Source organism: Diceros bicornis, chromosome 17 (assembly GCF_020826845.1).
Source record: "Diceros bicornis minor isolate mBicDic1 chromosome 17, mDicBic1.mat.cur, whole genome shotgun sequence".
NCBI classification, from domain to species: Eukaryota; Metazoa; Chordata; class Mammalia; order Perissodactyla; family Rhinocerotidae; genus Diceros; species Diceros bicornis.
The window spans coordinates 5,836,379-5,855,982 of NC_080756.1; the positions used below are offsets into that span (position 1 = coordinate 5,836,379).

At 42.1% G+C, this 19,604-nt stretch overlaps 1 protein-coding gene across 1 annotated transcript in view; it reads left to right on the top strand.

Annotated features, from left to right (window-relative positions):
* The first annotated feature begins 5,077 nt into the window (after window positions 1-5,077).
* Window positions 5,078-19,604, top strand: part of GNS (glucosamine (N-acetyl)-6-sulfatase) — a 41,265-nt gene continuing 26,738 nt past the window's right edge. Inside the window, exons 1-6 of the mRNA XM_058557715.1 lie at window positions 5,078-5,395; window positions 10,858-10,917; window positions 13,407-13,613; window positions 15,323-15,388; window positions 16,035-16,133; window positions 18,181-18,348. Coding sequence (XP_058413698.1) covers window positions 5,204-5,395; window positions 10,858-10,917; window positions 13,407-13,613; window positions 15,323-15,388; window positions 16,035-16,133; window positions 18,181-18,348 — 792 coding nt within the window. The 5' untranslated portion in view covers window positions 5,078-5,203. The remainder of the gene's footprint in view (window positions 5,396-10,857; window positions 10,918-13,406; window positions 13,614-15,322; window positions 15,389-16,034; window positions 16,134-18,180; window positions 18,349-19,604) is intronic.

The following is a 19,604-nucleotide window of genomic DNA, read 5'->3' on the forward strand; positions in this document are numbered from 1 at the left end:
AATGACTTATTTTACCAAAACAATTTATGAAAAATTAATTTCAATGATAGGAAAATATGTTTATAAAGAGTGGTAAGTGAAATACATAACCAGACATCAAATAGCATTATACATTCTATAATGAATGTGACAAACACTGATCAGTTGTCAATTATTGTGCACTATTCTTCTAACAGGAAACCCTATTAGCAATCTTTAGCTTTTTTACTCAACTGAAAACATTATGTGAGACTTGATTCAACAAGGTGAAACAAGATTTGGGCTGCTGTAACCTGCAATTGAACAACTTGTACAAGCAATCCAGACGACAGCACAGCCATTCTGATGATTAAGACAAAGGGCTATGTGCTCTTTAAAAACAACTTTGCAGAACAGGAGCCATGCACAACTCATTACCTTAACTCTGTTAGAGGAAAGGCTGCCCTCAAAGTACCTGAAGTTGTTATCTACTTCAATATTGAGCACAGCTGTGTATTTTATTTTCAGATTCAACAACTATATGGAGTGTTTTAAACATATGTGCCAACTTGGATATTTTCTTGAAGAGTCTGAGTATAATGAAATGGTCTGCCATTAGATAGGTGCTCAAACTCTGCAACATAGGCTCAATGAAAAGGTAAGAGCTCTAAAACACATTTTCAGCCACTCAGAAGACAATCCAAAACACAAGTGAGATGTAAAAACTTATTCAACAGTTGATAAAACTCAAATATAACATTGTAAATGCAATCTAGAAAGACATTTTGGAACATTTCAGTTAAACAGGTGATAAATTACAGACTCCTGATGTGGGTGGATATAGTAGGTACTTTCTTTTGTTATCTTTAAATTTATTTTCTTAAAGCAGAGAGATAAAACTGAGATAAGCAATTAATGGAATATGAAACCAAAGTGATAAAGATGAGTGAGAAAATCAATAGAAATTATCCTGACATTGAGAAGTGAATAGTAACAAATTTTTTTTCAGATCATAACAAAAACAGTATTTCTTTAAGAGAAAGATAAATTGCAAGTGAAAGTAATAAATAGGTTCTTCAATTGTTTGACAATTTGTGAAGAGAAGTGAATCATATTCACTTCATTCAAAAACACTTAAATTTCTTTCTGATTTGACCTCAAATTGACATTAATGAAGATTACCTAAATTCATAGTACACGATTACAATGAATATATTGATGACTGAGTGTCTTCAATTCAAAGAATATATAAGATTAGTAAATGTGCAAGAAAATGTGAAATGCCCATATAAAGATACTTGATAGAGCTTTGTGAAATTTGACAAAAACACTAAATATGTAAATAAATAAATATATATATAAAACCAATAATGAACTATGAGCATTAAAAAAAATTTCTGAACTATCAATAATAAAAAACACTGATCAACCATGCTAAAGACTAAATTGTATTTCTATTCTCTCTATAGAAAATATTACAAACTATTGTCATATGAAGAGATGATTAAAGAGTACATAGCCATAAAATATGGGGGGAAACGTATGGAGAGGTGTGTCTGACAGTTAATAAAATTATTATGCTATCTTAAAATTTTTCATTATTTGTAACAATTTTCAACTTTTAAAAGTTTATAATATTGTGATTTTTTTTCTTAGTCTAAATAAATATTCACTTTTTTGGAATATTTTTTGAATATAGCACTTAATTTTGTATTTATAATTGTTATTCTTTTTCTTAAGGAGCCACCAGCACCAAATTGTATATAAGCTTCAGGGCCCACAAAATCTGGATTTGCCCCTGTTATCATCATCTCTCTCCACCTAATTGATCTACCTTTATCCATTCTTGTCCTCTTCTCATCTGTACACTATGCCACAGCCTAAAGGATTTTATAAAAACTCATGTATGATTATATTTCTCCTCTACTCTTCCAGTGCTTTCCCACTAGTCTTAGGATAAAGACCAAAATCCTTAACATAGTGGGCCCTGCCTACTTCTCCCCTTCCCCCCTCCCTCACCTCCAACCACACTGGCTTCTTTTAGTTCCTTGAATGCACCACCTAAGGACCTTTGCACATGCTATACTCTGTGCCTAGGAGACATTCTACCACCCCACTAGTCCATTAACAAATTATCTCCCATTTAAACTTCAGACTGCCACTCAAAAGTTACTTCCTCAGGGCCAGCCCCGTGGCTTAGCAGTTAAGTGCGCACGCTCCGCTGCTGACGGCCCGGGTTCGGATCCTGGGCGCGCACCGACGCACCGCTTCTCCAGCCATGCTGAGGCCACGTCCCACATACAGCAACTAGAAGGATGTGCAGCTGTGACATACAATTATCTACTGGGGCTTTGGGGGGAAAAATAATAAATAAATAAAATCTTTAAAAAAAAAAAAGTTACTTCCTCAGAAAACTGGACAGCCACTTGCAAAACAATGAAAGTAGACCATCTTCTTTCACCATACACAAAAATTAACTCAAAATGGATCAAAGACCTGAGGGTGAGACTTGAAACTATAAAACTCCTGGAGGAAAGTATAGGTAGTACACTATTTGTCACCAGCCATGAAGGGAACTTTTTGAATTCCAAGTCTACTCAGACAAGGGAAACAAAAGAAAAAATAAACAAGTGGGACCTCATCAGATTAAAGAGCTTCTACAAGGCAAATGAAACCAGGATCAAAATGAATAGGAAACCCATCAGCTGGGAAAAAATATTTGCAAACCATATATCTGACAAGGGATTAATCTCCATCATATATAAAGAACTCACACAACTGAATAACAAAAAAACAAACAACCCAATCAAAAAATGGGCAGAGGAAATGAACAGACACTTCTCCAAAGAAGATATACAGATGGCCAATAGGCACATGAAAAGATGTTCAACATCACTAATCATCAGGGAAATGCAAATCAAAACCACACTAAGATATCATCTTACACCCGTTAGAATGGCTATAATCACCAAGACAAAAAGCAACAAATGCTGCAGAGGCTGTGGAGAAATGGGAACCCTAATCCACTGCTGGCGGGAATGCAAACTGGTGCAGCCTCTATGGAAAACAGTATGGAGATTCCGCAAAAAATTAAAAATAGAAATACCTTATGATCCAGCTATCCCACTACTGGGTATCTACCCAATGAACCTGAAATCAACGATCCAAAGAGGCTTATGCCCTCCTATGTTCATCGCAGCATTATTCACTATAGCCAAGACATGGAAGCAACCCAAGTGTCCCTCAACTGATGATTGGATAAAGAAGATGTGGCATATATATACCATAAAATACTACTCAGCCATAAGAAAAGACAAAATCGTCCCATTTGCAACAACATGGGTGGACCTGGAGGGTATCATGTTAAGTGAAATAAGCCAGAAAGAGAAAGACAAACAGTGCACGATTTTACTCATATGTGGAAGATAAACCAACACACGGACAGATAGATCTGTTTGGTGGTTACCAGAGGCTGGGGGTGGGGGGTGGGCACAAGGGGTGGAGGGATGCACTTATATGGTGACTGATAAACAATAATGTACAACAAAAATTTCACAATAAAAAAAAAAGTTACTTCCTCAGGGCACCTCAGACTAGGTCAGCCCCTCATCTCCTTAAATGCTCATTGCTCCCTTTCCTTTTCCTTCATAGCACGTCTCCCTATTTGTAATTACATACCTCTGTGATTATTAGATTGTATCTCTCTCTGCCACTAGACTGCAGGTTCCAAGAAAGGGGGGCAGTATCTCCTCAGCACTCGCCTAGCATCTGGAACAAAGTTGGCACCTAACTATACAATCTCTAGCCTTAAACTTTACAATCTAGCCTTTAACCAAAAACAATGATGTAATTTTACAATTTGGGGCATCAATACAGATGGAACAGGTTTTGCTTTCTGTTCTTTTTGTGCGAGAAGTCTTCCCGGAAGTCTTGGAGTCAGAATACAGAGGGGTTAGTTATTCCACCAGTGTGCCAAGTTAGCCTAGCCTCAGGCTGTAATCCAGTACCCCTGCCGTCTGGGAAGTCCTCTGCCCAGATTTCCAGCATAATTCTCTCTTGTGGTGGAACTTCCTTTTTTAAAGATTCTCTTGGCTTCTGTAAACTTACTTTTAAAAAAAGTAATAAAACAAAAGCAACACTTCCTTTTGCATAAGGCTTATAGTTGTACACATGACATTTCCAAGTACTTCCACAATTATTGTTACCTTATAGTATAGCGCTTTCATAAAGTTTTAAATGACTGTTCTTGTCGAAAGGTCCACCTTAGAGAAAATACACCTTATTTGTTAGGAGCCAGGAGGTACAGCCTCTTGTTCTGAGCTGGGAACAAGGCTTGACCGTCACCTTGCCAGGGATATTTCTGTCTTCATAGACTTCAGCAGAGGGGCAGGGTAGAGCAGTTCTAGAGCTACCACAGAAATATTTGGAGCCCTCATTTCACCGAATTTTTTCATTACTTAATAATGTGGTTTGATGACCATGTTTCAGGGGTTTTTTTGTTCAATGTGCACATTCTCCAACGTCTTCTAAGAGGGCTTTCAAAACTTCACCAAGGAATATTATGGTAAATATTCAAAAGTTCACGGAGGAATATTAGGCTGTCAGGATATCCCTAAATTGTTTGAAACCACTACATCAGCTGAGGAATAGCATCACCGGCTTAGAGTTAAGAGAGCTAACTTGAAATCCAGCTCCAAACGTAACAGCTGAGTTGTCGATGAAAACGAGGAGTTACAGGGGCCCTCGATGAGTGTTCCTTGACTCAAGGATTAAACTCGGTACAGCCCAGCCTTGGCCACCATCTGATCTCACTATCTGGTGGTCACATTCCTCCTTTCTCCTAATCGCTGACTGTTGGCTCATTCCCTCCTCCCTGTCATCTTATCTTCCCTCCACTTTAATCTTCCCACCAAGTGCTGGAGAACAAGTCACACCAGAAGCCAGCCCCAGCCTGACCCTGACAGCAGCCGGGCCCGCCCTCCGCCCCACTCTCCGCCCACTTCCGGGTTCCCGGCCCTTTCCGCCCGCAGCCCCGCCCACCCCGCCGCGGCCGCCCGTCACGTGACCGCGCGCCGTGCTCCGCCCCCGGCCCCGGCTCACGTGATCGCGCCTGGAGAGAAAACGGCTGACCCTGGCCCCCGGCCTGCAAGGTTCAGTCCGGTCTTCCTGCGGCTCGTGGGCTCTCGCGCTCCAGCCACCTGCGCGTCCCTCCACCCGTCCCGGGGGCCCCCGGAGCCCTTCCGCCATGCGGCTCCTGCCTCTGGCCCCGGGTGGGCCCCGGCGGGGCAGCCCGCGCCACCTGCCCTCCTGCAGCCCAGCGCTGCTGCTGCTGCTCCTGGGCGGCTGCCTGGGGGTCTCCGCGGTGGCGGCGGGCTCGCGGAGGCCCAACGTGGTGCTGCTCCTCACCGACGACCAGGACGAAGTGCTCGGCGGCATGGTAACTCGCCTCTCTCGGGCTGCCCCGCCCCTCCATCTCCCGCCTGATTCGCGGGTTTCTTGCCTCTTGCCCCATCCCCACCCCGACTCCCTGAACTGGCTGCCTGGACCCTGGGGAGGTGGTTTTTGCCACGGCAGGCCCTTTACGCAGCTTGAGGGGCGGCAGGACCCTGTTTCCTCTTCCTTCTCCCGCATCTCTTCTGATGACGCGCGCGCGCAGCGCACACGGCTTCCAGTGTGGCCCTCTGCTGCGGAGTTTGCGTTCCCGTCTCGAGATGAACGTGTGGACGCCGGTCAGGGATGGGTTGAACCACCAGAAGCAGGTGCTGGCTCAGAGCACGCAAGCCTTGGTGGTTTTTCTTTTGGATCAGAGGACAGTTGCAGCCCCCTCTGTGAGGAACCTAGGCCACCTCTGCCTTAGTCCCGGTGTACGGTGTCTGTGCCTGATATTTATAAGACAAGTGCTGACGTGAACTAATCTGGTAGGTAGGTTGTCGCACTATTCAGGGTGTGCTTTGCCTCACAAGAATCACGAAAATTCAATTAGCCTGATTGAACACCTGGCTGATGCGTTCGATACTGTCAGTGTTCCATTTTATAGCGAAGGGTGTTGTCATGAGACTTCGTTCTTCCCCCGAGTTAGTTCTGCTTCTGTATCTTAGAGTTTTGGAATTTATGACCTTCAGGACCATCCATCTAACCCCCTGCTCTTGGAGGCCCAGAGAGTGGCTTGCCCGAGGCACGTGAGTATGTGAGGCGTTAGGAGTGCAACGCTTTATGGCTTTCTTCGTTTGAGTTCTGTTTTTGCTTTCAGCTAAATGCTGAGACTGAAAACACTTCAGGCAGGAGGTTCCTAGCTTTTACTGTGTGCTAACACTGTAGCTCAGTGTCCTTCAGACTGCTGATTTCAACCCATACAGAGAGTTGTGAAATCGGTTAAGTGAGTAGCTTCCAGTATTTTTACTTTCCTGTGGAATAGAGTAGAATAGAAACTGTGTGGTACGTGTGGTAAAGGTAAGCATATCCATATGTATATATTTCTGGGTTGTGAATTAAACTGTATTTCTTAGGGCTACGTTCAAGAGCATGAGAGCTTTTCTGGCTGATATTTAAGATGCTCGCGTTTTGACTCCACACTTCTTCCTGCTGCATGTGCCTCGTTGTCTTTTAGTTTCTACCCAGCCATGTTGACGTTGAAGAGTCTTGACTTAATTGCTCTCCTGGATTTTACTTTGTTCTTCCCCCATTCCAACCACTACACTTATCCTCCTCACAAAACTCCTTTAAAATAAAATTTTTTTCTTTTGTGTCCTTGAACAGTGTTTTGTCCACGAAAAGCAAGCCGTCTCTATCAAAAATTAATAATAGCTTAGTGACTAAAGCACTTAATTAAAAGGTCAACCTTCCACATCTCTGTTGAGAACAGAATTCATCACTTAAATATAAGTTGTTCAGAATTCAGTTTCTTCAGTTCTTATAGACCACGGATGTGGTCTGTGTACTTGAGGTCTCTTCCCCTTAACGTGTTAATCCCATTTGCTTCTTTCACACCAGTAATAGATTCTTTTTTTTTCTTTTGTGAGGAAGATAGACCCTGAGCTAACATCTTTTGCCAATCTTCCTCTTTTTGCTTGAGGAAGATTGTCACTGAGCTAACATCTGTGCCAATCTTCCTCTATTTTGTGTGTGGGACACCACCACAGCGTGGCTTGGTGAGTGGTGTGTAGGTGTGCGCCCCAGATCCAAACCCACGAACCCTGGGCCACCGAAGTGGAGGGTGCGAACTTAACCACTACACCACTGGGCCGGCCCCAGCATTCTTTTTAGAGATGTTTACACTGGAGAGAAGACCCAAAATTGAGTGGAGGGAACAAGTCAAATTTAATGCTTCCAACTCTCTGGAGGTTTCTGGCTTCTCTACTAGCCTTTTCAGAATATTCTACCACTAGTTGTCAAGCAGGACTTGAAAGGGAAAAGCAAAGACAGTGACAGCTTTTGAGAACCTACTTGGAGCCAGTCAGAGTGTGAGCTGTTTTACACTTGTGCTCCGGTCATCACCGGGTCCTCTGCTGTACGTATTGTCCTAATCTTAAATAAGAGGAAACTAAGACTTAGCGAGGGTTAAGTAACGTGGCCAAGGTCCATATAGCTAATAAGGGGCAATGCCCGGAATCTTAGGATCTCAGAGCCCTGTGCTTTTTCTCCTATTCTAGAATACTGCGATAATACTGACTTACCAGGTGTCATTCCCCATACCCACATCAGCGCAGTCACTTATACCATAGAGAGATTCTTCAGGGACACCAATGGGGTCATGGAACTCCTTAATTTATGTGTAATATTTTGTGTATATTACCTTCATTTTTGGGGGGAGAGGGAGGTGTTTGATCCAAAAAAAGATTATAAATTGCTGCCATAGTTGGCAAAATAAATAGTAGTCAACCCCCCAGACTAACTCAGGTCAGAGGATTATAGGACCTGTTTGATTGTGGTTTATGTGGAATGTTTCTGTCATCTTTGAAATAGCCTTTTATGTGGGAGCATCATCTTTAACGTGTCACTGTTTTTGTTGAAGGTATCATCTGTGGGACTCCATGTTTAGGTTTTATGCCCAGGGGACTGTTCCTATTTCTTGATTTTACTTGAATGTCATTATGGTGTGATGGACACACTATTCTTCACAGAAGCACAGGTTGCTCTCTTTAAAATCATTCACTCTAGTAAAGTGACATTTGGTTGAAATTTCAAGGAAGTGAGGGAAGGAGCCAAGATGAAATGTGGGAAAGAATAAATACATCATGTCTTTGCTTTGCTTAAAGCAAAGTGGTCTGCCATTGTTAAAAGAAAAGTTAGCCATAGAATTATCAGAATTGTCAAAACTTTCTTTTGGAGTGACTCTACATGAGAGCCAGGAAAGTGAATGACTCTGTACGATTTTTATGGAAGAGATTTTGCTTCGGATGAGTAAAGTAACACATTTACCCATATGCTCGTGTGAGATTGGCTGCTTCCTAAAGGATGTTGTATGGCCGGAACCTGACCATCCGCTGTCTTTGCTTAGATCTTATGGATGCGTTTTAGCATTCAGATTAGCATGGACCCACACATTTCAGTAGTGTCCTTTCTTGTTTGAGACTTGTTTGATTAAGCACAGATTATGGTTATCACTTGTACTAATGTTACCAATATAAAGAGTATGGTTATTAATGTACGTTTCTTACACTAAAATCTAGATTCCTGCACGGCCGTGCATCATCTTCTGGCTCCTGCCTAACCCTCTGAGCTTGTCTTACCCCTCTCTCCCCTTCACTTGCTGCGCTGCTTCGACCGCACTGGCCTGCCTTCTGTCCCTCCCGTGGGCCTCTTTCCTTCTCTGGCAGCCTTCATCCTTGCTACTCACTCAGCCGGGAAGCGTCTGCTCCTGGACCTTGGCATGGCGACGACTCAACACGTGACTCAGTACCGCCGTTCCCCCCGAAAGAGGCCTTTCCTCCCACCCACCTAAAGTAGTTTCTGCCTTTCCTCCCACCAGCTGCAAGCGCATCATCCTGGTTTATTCTGTTCATAGCACTTGTCATGCCCGACATGATTGTTTACCTGTTCGTTGTGAAAGTCCCTGAGAGTACAAGCATCGCAAGGGCAGGGACCTTCCCTCTTTTGTCCACCATTGCCTCGATCAGTGCCTGGCACACACTCAGTGTTTAACAAATGTGTTATAATCACACAGTATAGTCTTACTGTAAATCAGATATTCTTCGGTAGCTTTGCATATTTACCAGACAGTTTGACACTTAAGTCCCATATAACCAACTCACATGGCCCTTTTCCCCATTTACCCTTTGCATTCTCATTTCCCCTCCCTGTGTCCTCACTGTAACTCAGGTTCTTTGTCAACCAATTCATTCAGCCCCACGTTCTGTACCTGAGAGTAGCTCCCGGGATGTTTCGTGGGAGATCACGGCTGGTGACGTTTTTTGTGAAGGTTAGCAAAGACTTGTGTATCTGTCTCTAGCATCTCCTGGGAGCCTGTTATGGATCTACTCAGGAAATTGTCAAAGCTCTTCTTGAGTAAGTTAGAATTCTCATCCTTTTGAGCTGATGGGTTCCTTAGGGTTTCTACTATCTGTATAGAACAATGGGGAAAGGTCATTTATACAGTAGTGAAAATGAGGCTCTTGGTAGCATAGTTGTGTATTTGGATTATCTTTAAGGAGTCACGACACAACAAAATATACTTACGGAGGGCCGACTCTGTGGCTTGGCGGTTAAGTGCGCGCACTCCACTACTGGCGGCCTGGGTTCGGATCCCGGGCGCGCACTGACGAACCGCTTGTCTAGCCATGCTCAGGCCGTGTCCCACATACAGCAACTAGAATGACATGCAACTATCTACTGGGGCTTTAGGGAGAAAAAGGGAAAAAAAGGAGGAGGATTGTCAATAGATATTAGCTCAGGGCCGGTCTTCCTCAGCAAAAAGAGGAGGATTGGCATGGATGTTAACTCAGGGCTGATCTTCCTCAAAAAAAAAATGATAACTTAAAATACACATACACACACACACACTTAGAGCTGCATTCAGTGTGGTCTTAGATTTCAAAGGTACTTCAGGATCATCATGAACTGACTCATGTAATACAACTAAAATGAGCCTCTTCAGTTCTTTCATGTTGTCTGGAATCTGAAAAAGATTATTAGTGTTCCTTTTATTTGTATTTAAATGACCATCTTCATATTTTATCCTCACTCTCAAATTTGAGATTAATTGTTCTCTATACTTGTCAGGATCTCAGCTCTTGAACAAAAGATAAAAAGCAAGGATACAAACAGTCATTTCTGACCAGTCTTGTGGTTGACGGGGTTCTGTGCACACCTGTTTGCCACCTGGTTCAAGTCCTTACCTGAGGAGGTGATTGGTCTAGTGCAGAGGGCCGTGACCTCTAGTCACGTCTGGGCTCCACTGCTGAATGTCTGTTATTTGAGTCAGTCTCTGAGCCTCGGGGCCTTGTCTCGCTTTCAGAACCAAGTGTTATCTTATTTCTGTTTTAAAGTGTGGAAGGCTCCTTTCATATCATTTCCCACATCGTGCTTCTAAAGATGAATTAATGGAGATAGTTTTGCCTTATCTATCTCATAAGGGGGCTGGTGACAAATGAGAAAAGGGCCCCCAAATTTCATCACATTGAAATCAGCATTGCTAGAATAATGCTGTCAGCTGTGAACTTTCGCTTCCTGAAGGCATGATAACCCCCTGAACTTTAGCACAGGAAATAACTGACTGTAATCAAACTTGTTTGGTTCATCTCCAGAATCACACAGGACTCTCTCAGCTGTTTCATAGTGTCAGATGGAGCTGATCATTTGGGAATAAAAGGTTGAGAGTAGGACACACAAAACGTGAATTTTGGTCTATGTGTTTTAGTTTATTGGAAGAAATTATTTAACAGATAATAATTTACTTTACAGACACCACTAAAGAAAACCAAGGCTCTCATTGGAGAGATGGGGATGACTTTCTCCAGCGCTGTAAGTTTTGAAGCTAATTTAATTCTGTTAGACTTTACTTGCGTTTATGTTCTAAGAAGAAACACTCTCTTTGGGGTAATCTGTGTGGTTTTTTTCTAGTTAAATGCCTGATCTATGGGAAGAACTTTAATGTGATATAAATCCTTTTAATTGAAATATTACTTCTTACCAATTGAGGATTAATTGCAGGTATTTTCTAAGCCAGTCTGATGTGTACAGCTCAGAACTAGAGAATTTATTTAAAACCTCATTGTTTGAGGTTTGACAATGGATTGTAAGAATCAGGTAACATTCATGCTATGTAAACTGTCCCGTGGTGAAAGCTCGCAGGCCACTTTATAAAGCCCAATCGACCCTGATAGCCAGACCTGACAGAGATGATAGCAACAAAACAAAACCAACAACAACTAGATATACATACATGCATATGTGTGTGTGTGAAACATGTATATATATAAACATAAATGCAAATATCCAAAATAAAATACAATGAAATTCACGACCATGCACATAACCAAGCAAATGGTAGGCTAGCTTAACGTCAGGACATCCATTGAACAGCAGCATAACGTTGTGCTTAAGAGCACAGGCTCTGGAGCCAGATGGCCTGGTTTTGACTGCTCTCTCTGCTCCTTTCTAGCTCTGTGACCTCGGGCAGGTTATTAACCTTTCTGGCCCTTGGTTTCCCCATTTGTACGTGGGAACACTAAAACCTCTCAGGGTTTTGTGAGGTTAAATGAATTGATGCAGGTAAAGCAAGCAGTTGTATCAGTTGTCCACCAATGTGATATCAGTAGGTGAAAGAAGGAAAATAGAGATGTTCATTTCAATAGATGCTTGTAAGTCCTCTGAAATTTTAGCATCCTTTCCTGGTAATTTATTAAACATCCTTGCTATGATGAATATCTCAAACAGATAGCACACCTTATAGTTAAGGGGAGAGAGGGCACTGCTGTTAGGGGTGAGACAAGGGCCTAATACCTCTCACTTAATGTTGTTCTGAACTCTAGAGTCATTGGCATAAGTTTTATGGTATTAAGAAGTAAAACTATTGGAAAAAGACATTATTATTTCCACTTGTTTGGATTTTCTATTTAGAAAATACAGGAGAATTGTTGGAAAACTTTTAAAATTAATAGAACTTAGTAAGGTAGAAATGAAAAAATAAAAATAACTCTTTTCCAAATAACCAATTAGAGAAATGTGGGGGTAGAAAAGATCACATTCATACATGAGGAAAATACAGACTCTAGGAATAGTTGGTGGTGGCCAATAATGGTTAAGACCTCTATAAATAAAGTTACAGAACTTGGTGAGTGCTATAATAAAAATACTTAATACGTAGATGTCCCCATCGTTTACTGTGGGAAGATAGAAGATTATGAAATGTTTATTCTAATCAGGATCCCAACAAGATTTTTTTAGGCTGAATAAGTGATTTCAAAGTCATCTGGAATAATAAGTAGGTTAGAACAATCAAGGTAATTTTTTTGAAGGAGGAAATTGCTCTACTGGATACTAAAATGTAATATGAAGCGGCAGTAGGGTGGTATTGGCCAAAAGATAGGTCAGGAAACAAAAAAGGGAAAGAAAAGAGTTGCCAGTGTAAAAATTACAAAAGTCAAACGTCTAACAAAATTAAGAGGCAAAAGTAAAAAATAGGAAGTGTTTGTAACATGACTGAATCCTTCCTTAACTCATTTTATGTAACAAGGGGCCAATGGCCCAGGAGGAAGACGTGCACCAAGCACATGAACAGACCGTTCACGTGAACGCAGTTGGTCAGTATGCGTGTGGAGAATGTTCGTCCTCACCAGTATTTAAAAATGCCAAATCCAGTTTGAAAAGCCAAAGAAATGCTAAGTATTTAAAAGGGATAATATGTAGTTTTGGCAAGGGTGTGCTCGCATGAGCGTTCTTTCCCTGCTGGTGTGGGTACGAGCTGATGTCACCCTTCTGTAAAGTGGCTTGGCGATGTGTATTTAGAGCTATACAGGTATTATTCGGTAGGCTGGAGTAAGTCTGTTGATGACAGTAGCTAATAGAAACATAATTAGAGCAGGAAAAAAGTCTGTGTCCAGTGTATAAAGTGATTCAGGAAACGTGTAAAGTTACAGATCAGCCTGAAAATGAACCTCTACTTTTCAGCTACATTAGAGTAAGTAATAGTCTTTATCTTGGTTAAAACCTCGCTCCCACTGTGCTGCGCTCCTTGCAGGTCAATATTTCTTTGGCAGATGAGAGTAGAATAACAGTTATGTTATCCTGCAGAAAGAAACCAGCTGAAAAAGAAATCTGTTCTCTTGGTTTGTTTTATCTGCTTTACTGTCTCCGCTGTGTGACTTAAAGTGTGTCGTGGGAGAAGAAAATCTCTATTCCATGGGAAACTAGAAGTTAGAGTATTGAGCAGCTTTGCTATTCTCCTTAGAAATGATGAGCAATCCGTCTTTCTCGTGTAACTTGTCTCTCTTGCTTCTGTCCCTCTGTAGTACGTGCCAAGTGCTCTTTGCTGCCCGAGCCGCGCCAGCATCCTGACAGGGAAGTACCCGCATAACCACCACGTCGTTAACAACACCCTCGAGGGGAACTGCAGCAGTAGGTCTTGGCAGAAGATCCAGGAGCCAAACACTTTCCCAGCAATTCTCAGATCAATGTGTGGTTATCAGACCTTTTTTGCAGGGAAATACTTAAATGAGGTATGGTGAATGGTCTAATTATTCCTTTTCTTTCTTAATAACAGCTTTTTTAATGTGAATTAATATAATTCATGTTAATCGTTTTTTATTTAGTATCCATTCAAGTCATGTTAAAGTGTTTTTGGTATATGTCATTTTCTCCTAATCTGCTCATTAAACAACTTACATGAACATGTTTACATGATTTGGGTACTGTGGTTATTATTCCTATAATTCTCAGGAGCATTTATTTAAAAATAGTCCTAGGACTGCTGCTGCCTGATGCATCTTCCCCTTTTTCCTCAAGAATTCTGCTGGTCATGTGGCTGTCATGGTATCTTTGTCGCCATTTCCTCTTTATCAGGATCAGAGTGAAGAATTTTTTCTTCTTAGTATCGTTCCTGAAATATAACAACTTAATTCATAACCCATTTTCTCACTTGAAAAATGGGGACAAAATGTGGAGAGATCAGTGATGTAGGGCAAGCACCCAGAGCTTGGGACACTCCAAAACATATGGCCGAGGGGCTGCCGTGCTGGCTGCGTGGGCCTGGAAGGAGGGTACCTTACTGTGACCTTCCGGGGTCCGGTTTCAGGGCTTTAAGCCGACCGTGTTGGCCTTAGGTCTTAGTCAGAGTTCAAGCTTAAAGGAAGTAGTATATTTGAGAGTGTTTGGGGTTATCTCTTAGAGTAAAACTGGGGATGCAGGACAAAGAGCAGATGTACATTTTCTTGTATACTTTATCTGTGGTTGCTGGAGATCTTAATATCTGATCTGAATTTTCTGTTAATTCTCCCCCTCCCTGCAATAATTGGGAGAATTTGCAACTTTGTGAGTTTGAAGGAAGATGAGTCAGTTTGAAAAGAATCATGAGAAATAAGTATGGATACGTGGTTATTGGGTTAAGACTATGGGTCATAAAGAGAACTTATACTACTTTGCATATTAAAGATCATTTAACATGCATACAAAATTAGGAGAAATTCTTTAAAGTACAAACATATAGTTCTCAGGGATTAAGTTCTGCCTTAAATGGGAAGTATTTAACCTTGTTGAGGTAAAATGGGGTGATTCTTTGGTCTCTTCACTTATTCATCTCATCAGATAAATTGAGCTCCAAAGTCGATTTCATAAACAGGACAACTGAAGTTACAGGCTGATAGCTCATAGTCTGATTATTTTGGCTGTTGTTAGCCACAGTGTCAGTCAGACTATTCAGTCTGTGCTCAGCAAATGAGCACTGTGGCCTAAGCCATGTGGACTTTTTGTGTAAAGGGCCAGGAGTAAACATTTTAGGTTTTGCAGGCCATATGTCTGTGTTGTAACTATTCAGATCTGCCATTGTAGTGTGAAAGCAGCCATAGAGGTTACGTAGACCAATGAGTGTGGCTGTGTTCCAGTAAAATTTTATCATCACTGAAATTGCAATTTCATGTAACTGTCACATAACATTCCTCTTTTGATTGGTGTTTATATTTTTTAGTGGTTGGAAAAAATTCTTAGTTTGCTGGCCATACAGAACAGTTGGCAGAGTAGATTTGGCCCACGCCTGCATCAGCAGTTCCTAGGATTATGGTGTTCTTCACTTTTTGACTGGTTTGTGTGTTTGGGAAAATTGAGCACCTACCATGTTTCAGACGCTGATCTAAAAAGATGCTACAAGTCCCCTGCTTCTTGCTGGTCTGGCTTGTCTGAGGGCTTCTAATGTCCTGCTTGTCTTGTTTTTCAGTATGGAGCCCCAGATGCAGGTGGACTCGAACACGTTCCTCCCGGCTGGAGTTACTGGTATGCCTTGGTGAGTGACAGACACTAAAGTCAGTGACAATTAGACACAGCCCTACAGATGCAAAATATGTTTACTTTCTAATTTAGCTCTGATATGGACATAACTTGGTTTGCTTTTATGATTGGCTGTTTTATCTCCTTAAAAGAAAGTCTGTGATTTGTGAGTCACTCCTGTGTAAATGTTTTTCTTTCGTTACACAAGGTTTAGCAACATATTTTGCTATCCTGTCTGATCCGCTTCTGGCTTTTTAAACTAAGACAATTATTGAACTATGTTAGTTAATAAAACCCTATTCAAAAAATCAGTTCACCGTTGACTTGAGTACAGTCATGCATAGGTTAGTGACGGGGGTACGTTCTGAGAAATGTGTCGTGAGGCAGTTTCGTCTCTGTATGAATGTCATAGGGTGTAGTTATACAAACTTAGATGATATAGCCTACTACATTCCTAGGCTATATGGTACGCATCTTGTGAGAGCACTGTCACGTGTGTGGTCAGTCGTTGACTGAAACACCATTATGTGACATATGACTGTAATTACCTTTTTTCACATCTTATCACTATTTAAACAGAGTATAGTTTAGCCCAGCACAGTTTCAGCCTTTCATTTTGTGTGCTGACCTCATAACAAATTTTACTTTCCTCTCTTTAATAGGAAAAGAATTCTAAATACTATAATTATACCCTCTCTATCAACGGGAAGGCACGGAAGCATGGTGAGAACTATAGCGTGGACTACCTGACAGATGTCTTGGTGAGTTACTGAAGCTCTGTCCTTGCAGGTTTGGCTCACATTTGGTTCAAGACCCTGCCTATTAGCTGTTAAGTGCGCGCGCTCCACTACTAGTGGCCCGAGTTTGGATCCCGGGCGCACACCGACGCACCACTTCTCCGGCCATGCTGAGGTGGCGTCCCACATACAGCAACTAGGGGGATGTGCAGCTATGACATACAACTGTCTACTGGGGCTTTGGGGAGAAAAAGGGGGAAAAAGGAGGAGGACTGGCAATAGATGTTAGCTCAGAGCCAGTCTTCCTCAGCAAAAAGAGGAGGATCAGCATGGATGTTAGCTCAGGGCTGATCTTCCTCACAAAAAAAAAAAAAAAGACCCTGCCTAGAAACTTTTAGTTGTATTTATTCGTGCTGGGTAATGTGAATGAATAATAACTTGGTCAAATTACCAAAGAATACTTCCAAGCAATTAAAACTCCTGAGAGTGTTTTTCTTTGTATGTATATAAGCCAGGCTCTGATCTAATGTTCTTGAAATTCCAGCAGCAAATCCCTTTTCCAAAGGCTAATCTCTGACTGCAGAGATTACTTTGAAGAGGTTTTACTTTGTAGAGGTTCCTGCTCTTGACCCCAGTTTTACTCACAAGCTACAAGATGGCGGCTTCATCATGAGGGCGGGGGGATAGGGATATTGGAGTTCTTCGGGCATTGTGTATTTATATATAAAAATTGCTGAAATCCAGTGAATTTGGGACTTTGCTGTCTAAGGTGTTTCTGATGACAACCGTCCTTAGAGCATTCATTCACCAAATATTTCAGGCCCATTATAGCAGCCGTTCAGCAGTAAATAAAGCAAAGTCCCTGATTCTGTGGAAGGTAACTTCTTAGTTGTAGATTTTATTTACACACGTGTGTATGTACACACGCATTCATTTGTTAACCTGTTAGATGGTGATCAGAGAAATAAGTCAGGGTATGGGGGTTACTTGCGTAACATTTAAGCAAAATCCTGAAGGAGGTGAGAGTGAGCTGTACAGATCAGGGGAAAGAGTGCCACGGACAGAGGGAACAAAAAGTGGGAAGTGCCTGGCATGTTGGAGAAACCACAGGCTTTGCGACAGGTCTAGAGTAAAGTAGGTGAGCGGGATGGTGATCAGAAGTGGACACAATCAGTATCTTCTGAGTTTAGTGTTGGGAGTAAATGAAGATGTAAATCAATAGAACAATTAAAAACATAGCATGTATGTGGGATGCTTTCCTTTTCGTAAAGTATATCCAAATAAACAAATGAAAAATGTAAGTCCATATAAATTAAAGCCCTGGTGTGAGGTATTGGATTTAATACTATTCATTTAGGTTAGCTACTTCAGCTGGCATAATTTAGGATATCTACATTAAAATAACTTAATCCTAATCCACCTTTCCCCCTGTTTTGAATTAGGTTGAGTCTCTCTATATTCTTTAAGGCATCAAATGCATATACTCTAAGCTGCATTAATATAAGTTAATATTAAAATGGCCAGATTACAATTTCTTTCCTTGTGGGAGGCATAGCAGTTTTTAGATCATTTAAAATCAAGATCATAATCGCTTGCTTGCTTTTTTATGTGTGTGTGTGTGAGGAGGATCAGCCCTGAGCTAACATCCATGCCAATCCTCCTCTTTTTGCTGAGGAAGACTGGCCCTGGGCTAACATCCGTGCCCATCTTCCTCCACTTTATATGGGACGCTGCCACAGCATGGCTTCATAAGCGGTGCATCGGTGCGCGCCTGGAATCCAAACCCGGGCCGCCAGCAGCGGAGCACTTGCACTTAACCACTACACCACTGGGCCAGACCCCTATCATTGCTTTCTTAGGATGGTGTGGTTTTCACTTTTTTATTGTGAGTATTGCCTAAAAGCCAAATATTCCAAAAACACACTTGCAGATGACTGTGACCTAGATTGTGTGCTAAGATTGGTTAAAAGCTGATGTGACCTTGTGCCTTCTGTTAGATCTGCAAACATGTATCTGTCAAGTCCTCTGCTGTGGGGTAGGGTAGGAGATGACAGATCTTTGTGTGTGTCAGGCTAATGTCTCCTTGGACTTTCTGGAGTACAAGTCCAACTCGGAGCCGTTCTTCATGATGATCTCCACTCCAGCGCCTCATTCGCCTTGGACAGCTGCACCCCAGTACCAGAAGACCTTCCAGAACGTCTTTGCGCCAAGAAACAAGAACTTCAACATCCATGGAACGGTAGCTTCCCCTACCTCTTGAATTAAACCATGGTTGATATAATTAACTGTATAATATACTTGTCAGGGAGGCTTTGAGCCATGTAGTTGGTTTTCCTTCCAGATCCTTAAAGGTAATTGCCCCTGTCTCTAGCCCAGTAGACGATATAAACGTGCTTCAGAAGCACAGATAAGTTTCCTGCCGCACATGTGGTGAGCAGCTGGAGTCACAAGGAGTGTTAAAGAAATGCCATCTTCCCTGACTGCAGGCCCTCCTGACAGCCTCTGTGCTGGCTCTCTTCCTGCCTGGCAGTGGCTGAGACACGTGTCTCGGGGCTGAGCTGGGCCTGCAGCAGCCTCCCCCGGGTGACCCTCACCAGACCTGAGGCGTTGGAAGGAGGAGGGTGACACAGTGCAGTGTGATTGGGAAGGGAAGTTGAAGGGAGAAATGAGCCAGAGCGGGACTGTCATTAAGGGCCACAACCTAGACGTTTGCCTCGTGCCAGTTATGTGTCCTTCCCTGGGCACGGGGAGAAGCAGGTTACTGGTTCAGAGGCAGAAGGCCTCCGCTGCCCCATGCCTGTCCCTCAGAAATCTCCATGGCTGGTGAGGTGGTAGAAGGATGAGGCTGAGAGTTACACTCAGCGCTGCCACGTTCTAGCTCATAGACGTGATTGTTACTGAGATGCTCATCTTCCATTGTTCTGTCGAAAGTGGGAGATCCTGATCCTTCACACAACTGCTGTGTGGGGTAAAGTACATAGAAACATCTAGTATATTGCCCAGCACATTGTAGGCATGTACTTGTTAAGTGTGATTTTAAAGCTGAGCGAACTGAGGTTTAAACTAGAGGGCCATTCTCAAACTGTGTTCCAAAAGAAGCTAATAGAAGCTCCCATGACCAAGTAAGTTTAGAAGCTTTAGGTTAAATAATTCACTCTGCTACAGGATTTCTCAGTTATTCATGTTCTAAAATGAATTTCCAACAGGGGGTTATGCTGTATAGCATTTCTCAACTGATTAATTTCTCAATATTAACTAAAGAACACTTTCAGGACCATAGTTTGGGACATGGTGGCTTAGTTTTATGAATAGGGGGGAGAGACTTAATGGTGTATGGGGATGTGTGTGGTTTTTTTTGAAAGTGTAACTTTTTTATTTAAAGAGAAGAACACTTTAGATTTGGACCTGAAGTTTTAGGAAATTGCTATGATGAGATTTTTCACAAGGTTCTAGGATGATCACTATCTTGGGTAGGAAAATAGAGGGCAGTAGAAT